A 14,655-nucleotide genomic window follows, 5' to 3' on the forward strand; every position below is an offset into this window, starting at 1 on the left:
CAATTTTTGCGTATTAGCCATTTTGATTCTTATGTTGCATCTTTTACTTCTCTGTTGCTGCGCAGAACCGATCAAAAGAAAAGTAAACTTCAGTTTTACAATCTGTATGCCTAAAAGCGGGTATTACCGTTTTATTTACTGACTTGTTTAAATGATTCGCTTTTGTAAGAATCAGATGGCATTATGCTTATTGTACAATGCCATATTGGTATATGACATAACAGGAAACAGTATTGTATGATATATTTATAAATACTATAAAGAAAATATTGTGTTTCATGCACTCATGATATGGTTGTTAACTTTCTAAACTGGTTCGACCCTTGCAGATGCCGCCTGTTTGAGCTTTGCTTGTACTGCAAGAAACACTTTGTGTGTGAGAGCTACAGTATTGGGAAAGCACATTCAAGTCTCTGATAACCCGGAGGCAATTGGCAATCTTAAAAGGATTTTACTGGCTTTGTCTGTTTTTTTTCAAGTGAAATATTTTTACTTTACCAAATGTTGAAGTGATACAGTGAAGAAAAAAAAAAATCAAGGGACATGGAAGTCTTTGACCTGTTTGATAACCTTTTTATTATTTGGTGTGGTGGGACTGTGTTTTTAAAAGCACATGGAATCATTATAGAAGCCATAAACTATTTGGTATAAAGTTTAAGGAACCAGCAAGTGGCTGGATGAAGGCATTTTATCTAAATTTGTTTTAATATATATGTATATGGTACAGTACTAACTTCATTAAAATTTAACAGGTACTTTTCAATAAATTGTGGAGAATGCCTTCTCTTTAATGGCCTGCAAGTAGGTGCATTTTATTACAGGCTTCTAAGAGTGGGTTTTTTTCGGTAGAAGGAACTTTTCCACCATAAAATATGAACAGCCCAGATACTTTTCAGTTTGTGCTTTGCTTTGGTCGAACTTTGTGTGTGTTCATCACCCATCAGTTATACATTTGTGAGGGTGTTTATTCTATATGGATATTGTTTCATGTTTGTACGGAAAAATTGTAGTTAAACATTTCATTGTCTCCAGTCTGCAAAAGAAGCACAATTCTTAATTGCTTTGTCTTGCTTATAGTCATTAAATCATTACTTTTGCATATAAATTGCTGTTATTTGTCCTGCTTGTTTTTATAGACCAGGTGATTGCAAATCCTCCACAAAGTTATCGCTTATTGATGTATATGTCTTGTTAAACAAGAGTTGATATTTTTTTCTGTAGTAAACATGTACAGCTCAATTTCAACAGTAAAAACTTCAGTTTTATATACACGAATAACTTTCATTTATAGCTGATCAAAGAAATAAACAAATAAAAGGGATAATTCATTGAAAAGTAGCAAATGACCTCTGTTGATAATGTGGTGTTAAGGGAAAAATATCTTTTTCTCATGGGATGTGTTTCTGGGTGTACCAAAGATTTTAGTGAACAGAACAGTATGGTGTACTAAAATAACAAAGAAAAAAAAAAAGCCTAGAAATTGCAGTGATTTGTTTTGGTTGCCTGCCTCGAAAACATTTGCTGTTCTTTATTTGACCCCGATTAATTCTTGGAAATAAGCAAATGGTGCATTCTCACATCCTACTCAGCCACAGGTTTTACCTCCTATCTGTTCAAACTTAGCCCCTGTTAAACTGCATTGCCTGGGAAGGGAAGAACTTGATTTTTGTGATGGTGAGTGCCATGTTCTGCCTGTGCTGTCCTGGATTACTTTTTTAAGCCTCGGTGGAACTAAAAACGTTTTAATATAAAGATATCTCTCAATGCGACCTAATGTCTATCTTGGCACTATTCCCTCAGCTACATGAGTAAATCACGCTGTACTTGTTGAAGTATTTCACCCAAAACCCAGCACTGAACCTGCAGCAGAGGCTTGTACATTAGCACACTGATAAAATTGCGCTTATTTATACTGGAAGTAGCAGTTAATCACAACTTCCAGCATCAATACGGAACTGTTCTCGGTCTTTGTGGAGTGAAGTACTCGGCAAACAGGAGTAGGATATTTCCCTTCGAGGTTTACTAAGCTCTTGCAGCATTTTCGACATCTCCCGTCTGAACAAGAACAAACGCTCTCAGTAGCTCTCTTGCTGAGCTGCAGAAGCCGCCGAGGATGTTTGTGCTGCCATGTGAAACTTTTGTTTTGCTGCTGGCCCTGCGCAGATGGCACCGCGATGCTTATATACTGCTAAGCACAACTGGGAGAGCGATCAAAGATAGCATCTTGGTGTTCTACTTGTGAACCTGCTACGTAAACCTTCCCGGTTTCACAATACTTTCCTTTGCAGATACATAGCGAGAGGGTTTCCTTAAAATGTACCTTAATTCTACTTGTTGGGAAAGAAATCTCCATTCGGTACATGTAAAGAGAATCTTTTAATTACCCGACGTTGCGTTTATAGAGATGGAGGGATAAAGCCAAAGCCTGCTGCGTTTTCCTGAGCTTGTTCAACAATCAATCTGATTAAGGGTAGAGGCAGGGGTGGTCTGTGCTGGCTGGAAAAAGATGTTTTTCTGTCTTCGTCCGACCAAATTTTCCTCCCTGGTTCAGCTGCCTGCAGCTACAAGCAGCGCTTTTGTGCCCGGCCGGAATGGGAATCCAGCCCCGGGGAAAGCAACGGAGAGGGAGCATGAAGATCTCTACAGGCTTCTAGAGAAGACAGACAGAAACAGGGAGAAGGAACGCAGAAATTCGCATGGAAAGAAAGAGAAGGAGCATGACGAGCTTGCTGAACCGAGATGGTTGTCCCCCAGCACCGAGCATTCCTCTCAACAACCTGTGCCGCTGCCTTCCAGCAGATCGATGCGGGCACCGCCGGCACATTTCCGACACCGGCAGCGTCCCGTGGGCAGGAGAGGAGAGCGGAGGGCGGCACCACCGCGGCTCCGGGGGCTCGGGCAGCACCGGGGGAGCCCCAGAAAACGCGACGCAAAGACGACGTTCCCCGATTTTCGGATGGGGCACAGAAACCCGACAGCGGGGGCAACGGCAGGCGCCCTGCGCGACGAGGCGGTGCCTTTGGTCCTCTCCCCACGGCCGCCGGAGATGCACCGCCGTCACCCCCGCCGCCGCACCGCTGCCACAGGAGTGGCTCGTTTCGTTGGGGACTTTCAAAGCGCGGCCAAAGCAAGTCTTCCCGGGACCGGGACCGGGTGGACCCTTCTTCCTTCCGCCTCCGCCAGCCCTCCGCCTCTTTTCTTCTTCGCCGCGACCTCAGACCGCCGGGGCGAAGGGACCAGCAGAGAGCTGTGCTCCTGACTTCCGAACATCACTTCTGGACTGTTCATCTCTCCCCACGCAGGAACTCCTGCAGTTCCGATCTTTGCCACCAAAGCGGCTGACGAGGATCGGGTTGTCTGGCCGTGCAGGGCTCCAGTTTCTGTCCCCGGCGCGGGGCGGGCGGCGGCGGCCCCGCCGCAGGTACCGCAGCGGGAGGCGGGTAGCGGCGGCCCCGCAGGGCTCCTCGAGCCCTCCCAGTTTTAATACGGTGAAATTCTGAGACAATGTTTACTCAGATAAGTGTTTCCTGTTTCCGCTGTTAATTTTTAACGTTCTTGCTCCTACTCTGGGTACTTGAAACGGATTTCCTTTATTTTACTATAAACAGTTTCTTTTTCATCTTTTCTGCCCGTCTCCCACCCGGAGGACGCCTGGAGAAGAACCTGCGCTCCCGTCTCAGGGTCTGCGGATCTCTGCTTTCCGCAACTCCAAGTCGTTGCCCCGCTGCGGGAGCTCCGACCCATGGTTGATTTGTGTTGTATTAACTCAAGAATGGGAAGGATTCTGGCAGCGAGGATTTTTTTCCAGCTTTGGCTCCCTCACTCCCTTTCCCCACGACCAACAGAGGAGTCCCGCCAGGACAACAGAAAAACTTGTAAAGCTCAGTGTGGACCATGCAACTCTCGGTCGCACCGCCTTCGGGGATGGGATATTTGTATTTATTTAACAGTGATGGTATGGGCCAAAGAAAAAAAAATCGACAGTGTCGGTAACGAGTACAGCACGAAGGACACGTAACACCCGCGGCAAAGGGAGGTCTTCCCCGCCGGGGTTGGGCAGGCAGAGGGAATTCCATCCCCGTTCGCTGCCGCGGAGCTGCAGCCGCGACGGGCAGGACAGCGGCAGCCGCGGAAAGGCCGCGGGCGGCGGTGTCGGCGGCGGGCGCTGCCCCGGGGGTGCGCGGAGCCCGCGGGCCCCCCCGCCGCCGGGCCGGCTGCTGCTGCTGCCCGCCCCGGGAGCCCGGCCCGGGGCTGCGGGTCGGCTGCACTTCGTTTCGCGTCGTCTCGGCCGGCGGGAACGCGACTCCTCGGGCCGGCGTGGAACCGCGGCGCTGGGAGGCGGCGGCGCCGCGGGCACGGCCGGACCCCCCTGCCCCGCCGGGCCGGGCCGCCCCGCTCCGCGCCCCCCGCGCCGGGCAGAGGCCATCTTGCGCCTGCGCACCGCTGCGCCCGCGGAACTTCCCCCCGCGCCGCCAGATTCGAACGGGACTGCGCGGGGCGCGGAGCGGGACCCGCGGGGGGACCCGCCGGGGGACCCGCCGGGGGCTCCGCGCCGCGACCGCCGCGACCGGACCCCGACAGCGCTGCCCCAAAGGACTCCGCCGGCGGGCACGCCGGGTGCGCCGTCGCGCTTTGCCACCCTCCCGGGCCGGGCCGGGTCCGGCCAGGGGCAGCGGGCACGGCCGGCAGGCAGCACCCCTGGCCGCAGCCTCTCGCCGCCGAGAGGTGCAGCCACAGCCCCCGCACCGCCCTGTCTCCCCGTCTGCCTTCCCCCGCCTCCTGCCCTTAGGGTGCTCCAGCCAGCCCGGACATTTAGGGATGCGCGCACAGGGACGGGAGCATTCCCGCTTTTCCAGCTGCAGGGCGCCGCTGTCCCGTGTCCCCGCTAGCCTTGCCGCAGGCACACGGCCTCCCGCCGATGCCGGGACCAGCCCTCCCCGGGGCACGGCGGGGCCCCGGGGCGCCCCGACCTCCCCCAGAGAGGGGAGGGGGCCGCGGTAGCCATTTGGCGCATCTATTTTCGTGGTCCGTAGCTGAATATCGCACCTCGTCTACAGAGACAAAGGGCTGTATGTTCCCATCGCCGGGGACAGGCAGATGCCTTCCCCGCTCCCCGCGCCGATGCTCTCAACGGTGCGGCGGGGGTACATTTTCTAGGGAGCGGCCGGGTGAGATCTCCCCCGTGGCAGGGAGGCGCTTTCCAACAGCAGAAGCAGCCAGCAGCCCTTCCCCCTCTGCGCCCGTCGCCGGGCTCCTCTGGCGAGAATACCGCCCGTATCTCTCTCCCGCCGCATCCCCCGTGGAAGAGGCCGAGGCCAGGAGACACCGCCCCGTATCCTGGGGCCTTCGCTGAGCGCAAATCTCAGGCATTGCTGCCAGCGGTGGCCTTTCTTACTCCTCCCTTTCCATGTGCTAGGGATGCTCGAGAGTTTCCTCCTCGACGAGGCACTTTCTGATCTGTGAGACAACATCGTGCCAAGGATCCTGTAGCCGATGAAGGCCTCCAAAATGGGCTGACACTACAAAAAAAAAAAAAAAAAAAAAATCCCCCACCAAAACTAACCAACCAACCACCAACCAACCAACCAACCAAAAAAAAAAAAAAAAAAAGAAAAAAGAAAAAAACAAACCCAACCCCCCAAAAACAAACCCAGGAGAAAACTGCAAATAAAATAACAAAACTCCACACTCCACCAAAAAAACCTAAACCAGCCCGCATTCACAACCCCAAAACTTTAAAGGGGAAATGAGGGGAAAAAAATCCAACAGAACAAACAAGATAAAACCCAAAAGAAAGCCCAAACAACCAAAACCAAGAAACCCCAAAACCTGCGCTAACAGGGTGCTGAAGGGAAGGTGTTGGCATGTCCAAGGTGCAGGTGTGCTGAGTGAGTGATGCCCCTGCGAGGCAGCTCTCACTGCGCGGGGTGCGGAGCCTGCGCACCCCCTCCGCATGTTCCCGATGCCGGCAGCTCTGCCCGGCCAACGGGTGCTCCGGTGCAGCCGGTCGGGACGTGTCCCATCCGGAGGGATAGCACTTCGATTTCTAGGTTGGGATAGGCTGGCTGCGAAGGACTGCGGCTGGAGCCCCGGGGGACACCGCGCTGTTGCTCCCCGGGCTGGGGCTCTGCTGCCGGGCAGGCGGGAGCGCAGGGAGAGCCCCCGGGCACCGAGGAGCTGGCAGCAGAGGGTACCAGCGGAGGCGAGAAAGGCGCTCAGCGCCGAGAGGGATGCCTACAAGCCAAGAGCTGCCATTTTGTCTCTTTTAAGAGGGTTGCCTTTCCCCTCTCCTGCAGCGCAGTGCGCGGGGGTGGCAGCATCGTCTCCTCTTGCCCTGCCCCTCCTCGGCCGTCCTCCAGGGAGGCAGCTCAGGGCTGCAGGAGAGGTCCCCTCGGGAAAGCGCCAACCAGCCCCAGCCTTCCCAGCCCTGGCGCTCTCCCTGCCACCTCCGCCCTAGGTGCTCGGGGTTTGCAGGCTGTTCAGCTGATTTGTTGCTAATAGCAACCACACGACAGCGATTTGCAGCCTTTGCTGCTGCCAGCGCCTCTCGTTACACCTTCTTCTGCAAACCGGGATATCGTCGTCTGGCTGCTGCCTGTCCCCACCCCTCTAACCGCAGCAGCCAGGGACAATGATGGTGCAGGAGGACGGGACGGCCGCGGGGCGAGCTGCGGGCTTCGCTGGGCACCGCGCAGGTTTGGTCCTTCCAGATCAAGAACTAAATACTGGCCAGCATTCAGCCGCAGCCGCGCAGGCTCCGCGCATTTCGCATTGTGTGGCAGCATTGTTGAGAGCTGCCAGCGCCCGCAATCCGACCGGCGCGGGGGGGGGGTGTGGAGAAGCGCTGCTGGGTTTACATATGTAGATGCGGGCAGCGTTCAGCGCCAAGCCGACACACACCCTCCCCCGGAGCATCAGACCTCGGAAGACAAAGGAAGACCTCACTCCTTTCAAGTTCCAGGAATAAATTAAGCTTCGGCTTTCAGTTTTGGAACGTCCCAAAAATATTTGTCTTTTTTTTTTTTTTTTTTTTTTTTTTTATAATGGCACTGCACAAGCGCTGACGGTTCCGCAGGAAACCAGAGGTGTAACCATATGCACGTGGTAAAAAGGACTCAGTCCTACCAGCTAATATTTCCTGGTCCCATCTTGCAAGTCAGCCTCACATGTTTTGCCCTTTTCCGGTTTATTTATCCCTTAAAATTTTTATTCAGTCTTTGCCTAGTGTAATGGCGACGCACCAATCTCCAGTAGCCAAATCTGTACCGTTTACATGTTTACAGTTAAAAATATCTGTTCAAATGCCAGCGTCGTCCTCTTAGGTGAAAAAAAAAAGAAGAAGTCCCCTTTCTAGAGCGTTTGAAGTGCCTCGACGTTTCTGTCTTCGCCTCGCAGAACTAATTTACTCTATAGGAAGGTCTCATAAACTAAACTCACCACTGAAAATCCGGAGAGGGGACCCCAGAATGGCGTGACTCCCTGAAGCCCCGAGCCAAAGCTCAGGGGGGGGGAAAAAAGAGAGAACTCTCCACCACTATGGTCTCTCTGAAAGAGTCTTTGCTAAAATCAGGTAACGGCAAAGCCCAAATTAAATTTGAAAATTAAATTATTCAAGGATTCAAATTTATTTTAGTACAGGCTGTATGTGGAGTTGAAGACTCTTCACTCAGTGTACTCTCTTCGAGAGAGCACTTCAGTTTCCTACATCCCATTCACTCCCACTAACTTTTCCACGTGCAACCTCCTGGCTTTCAAAAACCCAGCGTTTCCAACTCGGATCCGCGGGAGCAAGCGGAAGAGTTTGCGCGTTGCTCTTCCCACCAGAGGCGCTCAGTCGTGCAAACACAGGATTAAACCCCCTAATTTCTGTAACCCTGTAAATATCTCCTCAACGCCTTGAACAATTTACCAGGCGTGTGGCAAGCAGAAGAGACCCTCCAGAGGCAGATCGGGCGACCCAGCGCCCTGCCGACGGGTGCGGGAAACGGCCGGGGGCAGCTCTGGCTCCGGCTCCAGCTGACCCGCAGCTCCGGCGGGCTCTCCCGGGGGCGTCCCGAAGCCGGGAAGCCGCCGCATTAAGGCGCGGGAAGACCTCACCTTTTAATGGGCGTCGTGCGGTTTTAAGCCGTAGTGGAACATCCACGGCTTGACCAGCCGAGGCACCGCAGGGCATGAGCCGCCGAGGGGCAGCGAGCCCGACCCTGGACCTGCCACCCAGGGCCCTTCCAGCCGGGGGGTCCTGCGGAGCACTCAGCTCCTCCCGTGCGGAGGCTGAGTCACCTGTTGCCTCGTACCCGCGGGGACGAGACCAAGCCGGGAAACCCCATCCCCCCCGGCACGCCTCACTCCCAAAAAACTCCAGGAGCAACTTCGCCCTTCCCCATCTTGGGGAAAACGATGCTTATCCTCCCCACTTTGGGCGTATTTCCGAGTGAATCAAAGGCTGAGATTAAAGAACACCCACCAGAAAGCGAAGGCACATTATTAATTTGGATAACTGTTGCCTATTACCCTGGTCTCCGATTTATTTTTTAAGCTGACGTGTGCGGTAACACAGTCATTACTAACACCACCCGCTTAAGGATACAGGTTTCCTACTAATGAGCACCCCAGCAGTAGGCAATGAAGTCTCACAACTACGTCATTTCCATAAATGATTTTCCGTCTTCAGTACTTCTGCGAGAACTGGTGACATTTCCGTAGACCGCATTTGCATGGTGTTTATTCCTCATTATTATTATTAACTATGTGAATAGACTCTCAGTAGCAAGCAACGAAGTGTAACAGCAAGTCTTGGTGGTACTCAGGGTGCGTTTTGTTGTTCCTTATCCAAACATTAGGCTTAATTATACAGATAAATCAATTTATCTGTAATCGACACATCTTTTTTTTTTTTTTTTAAACCTCTGGAAGTAATTCATCACCATTTGTTTATTTTTTATTTAACTTAAGAACAGAAATAAGTATAAAGAAATGTGTTTAACAGCTGTTCCCTTCTCAAGTACACATGGTGATAATTTCCCAAAATATTTTCTGTGGCAAACAACCTTCTCACCAATCTGATTTTATTTGTCTCCTTTATTTGTAAAGAATAGCACATCCTCTGTTTAATTTGTTTGTTTAAAGAGACTTTTTTTCCGCACTAAATACTCCTAGAAACGCATAGTTCATTTTAGACCATGATATTGTGTTAGCCCCTCTCTTTTCAGCTGAGTAAACACATAGATGATTAAAAAAAAGAAAAATTAGTGTCTTTCTTACACTTTTCCAAACTTTAAAATGTGGCTGAATTAACCTCAGCGTTCCAACTTTAAGGTATGAGACAAAACTTTATACTGCCTATCAAATAACATGTTTGTGTAGTGTCAGCCGTCTGATTTTGTACATTTTGAATTTTGCAGGACAAATTACTAGCCTATGAAATCTTGAAGCCACTGTGCGATCTAGAGTGGGACATTTTTTTATTGAATATTAACTCTGATTTTCTGGTGTGGATTACAATTTCACTTGGAGCTGCCTGATCGATAGCAGAGGTAACTGTTACCTTCGTTCACAAGTATCCCGCGTCTTGGGAATCGCTCTCAAAAGATACTGGACGTGATGTAGAGTCTATTTCTATTCAAACCCTGATAACACTCATTTCATTTTCCTGTCCCATCGTTTGCATTAGTTGCTGTACAGACCTCCAAGGTTGTGTTTACTGAGAGATACAACCATGTCTTTGCCGACTGGTTCTGAAGAGAATTATTCCTAATTAGTCCTTATGGCCGGACACCAAGATGGGAAAAGTGGAAGGCAGTGCCCAATTTATCTACTAGAATCATATACTGTTGGAAAAAAATATTTAAAAAATACTGTTATGGTGCAGTACTGTGCTTGGCAGAGTCAGAGGGCTGCTGCCGGACCATCCCTCATCGCCATGCCCCTTCCCCCCTGCTCCCGCTGTACGGAGAGAGCGGATGCTGCCCCCGGCCACCCGGGGCTGAGCGTGGCGGGGAGCTGGCGCTGCGCGGATCTTCTGCGCGGGTGGGTGCGCTCGGGTTGATCATTAACCGCGCCGGGTATGGAATGAGAGAAGCCTTCCCTTCCAGCGAGGGACGGCTCTTCTTCCGCCGTACTTCCCCCGCGGCTCCCGGCGGAGGCGGTGGCCGCAGCCCACGGGCTCGCCCTTAGGCGTCCGCGCTGTCCGCACCGCCCCGGCCGCCGATGGACGGGGGCTCCGCGGCCTCCCGCGGGGCAAGTTCATTCCCCGTGCGGCACGAAAACCCCCTGCGTAGGCCAGCGCGGCGGCGTCGGGCAAGAGCGGAGATCCCCGAGGAGCAATCGCATCGGTGGTGAGAAAGGAAAGGAAAAACTAAAATCAAAGTACCCGCCTCCTCGAAGAATAAAGGCGTGGCGGGGTCGAGCAGCTCCGGACTGCTCTTGTTTTTCTTAATTTTCCTTTTATTTCTCCCCCACCCAGGGAGCGGAGTGGAGCGGGAGCCCGGCAGTCGGACCCCAGAGGAGCTGCCGGGCGATGCGCTGGACTCCGCTGGAGCGGCGGGGCTCTCCCTGCCTGCCCGCCGGGTCCTCGGCAAGTTGCGCAGCAGCGGAGCGGGACAAGGGACTCGCTCCCGGCGGAGCAGCGCGTCCCACCGGTGCGCACCGGCGGGGCGGTCGTGCCGCCCCTCCCCAGTGTCGGCGGGGGCGGGCAGGCCCCGGCCCGGCCGTCCGACACCCCCCTAAGCCTCCGCCGGGCGGGAACCGGGGCCGCGCCTTGGCTGCGCCCGGACACGTCCCTGCGCTGATCCCGGCACCGTCCTGCGGGCGCTGCGCCTTCCCTGCCCGTGCCCGTCCTTTCCCGGCGCTCCTGGGGCAGCGGTGAGCGCACACAGCTCCCGCACACGTTTTTATGTCACGTCGTGTTCGCGCCCCCCACGGGAGCTGTGTGTGTGTGGCACGGCGGCGGTCCTCTCTCCGCGGGGCTGTCGGTCCGCACGGCCCCGGGCACCTCCGTAGGTGCCGATACCCGCACCTGTACCGGCACCTGAGCGTGTGACGCGCGTGTGCGATCCGCCACCAGCCGGGCACAGCCCGGTGCCCCGCAGCCCATCCCCTCTCCTCCCGTCACCCCCGGGCTCGGGCCCGGCCGGCGGCACCGCGCGGAGCCCGCGGGGCGGAGCGGGAGCGGCAGCGGGAGCGGCGGGAGGGCGCGGTTGCGTCACGGGCGAGGCCCCGCCCCCCGCGGCTCCGCTTCCGCCCGGTTGCCGGGGAGACGCGTCCACAGCGCGGAAATCCCCGCGGGCGCGGAGCCCGCCCGGCGCCGCCATGAGCCAGCGCCAGGTCCTGCAAGGTAGGCCGGGGCCGGGGCTGGGATCGGGGCCGGGGCTGGGATCGGGGCCGCGGGGCCGGGGGCCGGCGTGGCCCCCGCCCGGCGGCTGACCCGGCGCCCTGGCGCTGCCGCCCGCAGTGTTCGAGCAGTACCAGCGCGCCCGGACGCAGTTCGTGCAGGGGGTGGCCGACCTCGCCGCCCGCCCGCAGAGCATCGAGACCCTGCGGAGCGCAGGTACGCGGGGGCCAGCGGGGCCGGGCGGGGCGCGGCCGCGGGGGTTTGTGGGGTCCCGCGGGGCCGCCGGGGCCTTTCCTTGGTCTTCTTTTCTTTCTTCCCCTCCTCCTCCGTTGGCCACTCGGTTACCGAGGATTTATTTTCCAGATTTTTTTTTGCCGAGTCTCCCGCGGCGGGAGGGAAGTTGATTGCTCTGGTCAGCGGCGGGCGGGTGCCCCGCAGGTCTGTGCGGAGTGGGGTGTCTCTGGCTGTTATCTCGTGTTTACTTCAAGGAAAATTTCTCAGTATAACCCATTTCTTCATTTACTTCCTTTAGCTTCCAATGTAGCTTTATGTAAAGTACAGAACTTGGATTTCCCGATGAAACCAGCACTGAGTTGCCAAGGAAGTCCTACTTTAGATTAAACTATTTTTATACCGGCTTTAAAAGTTGTTCCTTAATTCTTTGATGCTTTCTGTCAGCAGATTTGTTCAGTTTGGGAGGGATTTGCTTTTGTTATATTGTTGTCGTGGGATGTCGTGAACCAAATTGAACATTTTTAGAAAGACGAGCTGCAGGAGCACTTCTACCAGCTGTTGTGCTGCTGGCATCTGGCAGACCCACTCTGCTCGGCCAAAGTTCCTGAGCTTAAAAGAGGAAAAAGAGGCGCTTGGTAATCGATTATCTGAATGACAGTTTGAAAATGTGGTATAGATCAGTTGTTGGTTTGCCATGTGGTATTCATGAATTGATTATGTTTTGGTTTGTCTAGATTTTGGTTTTAATACTTGTTTCCCAGATCTAGTAAAACTGTCAGTCTTTTCTCAAATACAATGGTATCAAAAAAGCAAACAAAAAATGAAAGCCACTGGTGTAAATATTTACAACTTTCTGGTTTTGTATTTACAACTTTATTAAAATTGTTTTATTGAATATCTATCACTTTAATTCTTGCTAAAGAAACATTTGTTTTGACACCAAGCCTTTTGTATTACCTTGCTGTGGCTCTTCATTTTTTTTGGTTTTGTTTTGTTTGTAATCTCCCAGTGAGTTAATGCCACTGCTATAGTTTACACAAGTGATGCATGTTTACCAAAGGGACATATTGGCTATAGGAATAATTTATGTCTTATTTGTACGAAGAGGTCCCTCTCTGTCCCTTACAGTTCTGGTTTTACCAGCTCACAGAGAGAGATCCCATTTAGGCAGGCTTCTTGCAGCTCAGCATATTTAAAAATGCAGAAAGTTTCTATTTAAAGAAAGCAATCAAAGTGCCAAGCTAACTTCCATTGCATTGTATTTCTTCTTAAAATAATTATTTGATGTAATCTGGTTGGTAACTACTTCAGAACTGATGTCTTACTTGTACAGAACAATTAATCAGTTCAGAGGCCCAAAACTTCCTTCTGCACATAGCTGGTGTTGGTCTGAAGGTTAATTTTACAGGGATCAGGCTCTGTGGAAATGTGCATTTGTGTAGGTTATCCTTCTTGGCTCTTTCTGGTTCTGAGCTGCTTTTCCACAGGCTTTAGTTTTTCAGATGCTGGAAAAGAGGGGAGTGTCTGCAAATATGATGTTTCCTATTACAATTTGTTTGAATGGACCATAAATATTTTACCATCTTTCACACCTGTGCCTTTAAAAATACTGTGTAGTTATATAGCTGTTAGTTTTCACCTTTTCTGGATGTGCTAGATACAGGTTTTAAAACCTCCTCCTAAATCAAATGTCATTAAGTGTTTTTTTTTAAACCTCCCACTAAATAAAAGGGATTTGGTCCTTTTATTAAAACCCTTGTACAAATATTTTGAGACATAGCTGTCTAGCACATCACTGATGTACCTTTTATGGTCTTGAGCACTGGAGCAATGATTTAAGAAAGATGTCTGTCTATACGTATATCTCTGTATAAATCCATACATAAAGTGACTGAGGGGCTTGTTTCTTATTCTGGTGAATAGGAATTCTAGCCATCCCTTATGGAGATCACTCTTTTAAGAAGATGAGGAAAGTCTTTGCTGTCATTTTATATTAGCTATAGGAGTTAGGGGCACCTTGCAGGGTTCTTTTGTTGGATCTCAAAAGTTGTCAGTGCTTAGTATTTTGCTGGCTGTCGCAGAAGGCAAGATTACAGTGACTTTTGAATTGGAACAAAATTGAGCCCTTAAGAATTCAGACTGGCAGCAGTGAAAGATCAGTGCTCAAGGAATAAAGCATCTGATCCCATTTTAGAAGTCCTCCTTATAAATACTTAAATGTCTTGTAAGAAAAATAAATACTAGTTTGAGACCTTATTCTTTGTGGAGGTGTTCTGGACACCACGTTAACATCAGGAAAGATGGAAGTGTATTGAAAAAGTAATTCTCTACTACGCTATAAGCCCTGCTTCTGTGGTATTAGACCAGGTACAAGCAGTGGTATTGTTGCAAATTTGGAGACTGCAGCCTGGAGGGGAGCAAGTAGCCAGGATCAGAGGCAGGAGTTCCTTACACTGGCTTGGCTGTTGAGAAACCTTAAGGTACTGTTATTGTATGACCTGTAAAGAAAACGGCTGGGAGGCTGGAAAGAAGGTCGGAGAGGGCCGACAGGAAACCCACCTTTTTTCAGGGCATCTCTCTTCTCTCATCAAGTTCTGGAGCTGCTTTTCCCACTGAGCAGAAATCCTCAAAGTTGTTGTAATGAGGGAACTGGAATCTGTCCCTGGACTTTGACACATTTACATGGCACTGGCTCTCTCCTGGTCAGGAATGTCCTGGGGGGTTAGTGCCTGGGAGCTTAACAGCTTTCTGGTGGCAGGGGTGTTCAAGGAATGATCAGAGAAATTCTTTTGTCTTGGAATTCATTCCAGTATGTTTTCCAACTCTCTGGCTGGCTTTGATAAAGTTGTTTCTTCTTATTAAATCCTACTATGAATAGTAATTACAGGGTTTGTCATTTGAACATTTAATTAGTGGATATTTTGAAAAAAAATCTCCTCCAAAACTTCTAAAACTTTTCCATTTAGTAAATATACATGTGAAACAATGACAATCTTGTTTCTGGAGGCCTGTTGACTAATGGGAGAAGCTACTTTGATAGTAGCAGTTTTAAACATACACTTTAAAAATAAATCTATTCATTTGGCAGCTAC

At 51.5% G+C, this 14,655-nt stretch overlaps 1 protein-coding gene across 2 annotated transcripts in view; it reads left to right on the forward strand.

The window, feature by feature from the left end:
* The first annotated feature begins 11,212 nt into the window (after positions 1-11,212).
* Positions 11,213-14,655, forward strand: part of SPAG6 (sperm associated antigen 6) — a 34,205-nt gene continuing 30,762 nt past the window's right edge. The window contains exons 1-2 of one of the 2 annotated variants that reach the window (XM_064635347.1): positions 11,213-11,332; positions 11,450-11,545. In XM_064635347.1, the coding sequence (XP_064491417.1) occupies positions 11,308-11,332; positions 11,450-11,545 (121 nt within the window). In that variant the 5' untranslated portion in view covers positions 11,213-11,307. Of the gene's footprint in view, positions 11,333-11,449; positions 11,546-14,655 lie in introns of those variants that run through there. The other variant, XM_064635352.1, reaches the window with a different exon arrangement.

This window comes from Pseudopipra pipra, chromosome 1, assembly GCF_036250125.1.
Source record: "Pseudopipra pipra isolate bDixPip1 chromosome 1, bDixPip1.hap1, whole genome shotgun sequence".
Classification (NCBI taxonomy): domain Eukaryota; kingdom Metazoa; phylum Chordata; class Aves; order Passeriformes; family Pipridae; genus Pseudopipra; species Pseudopipra pipra.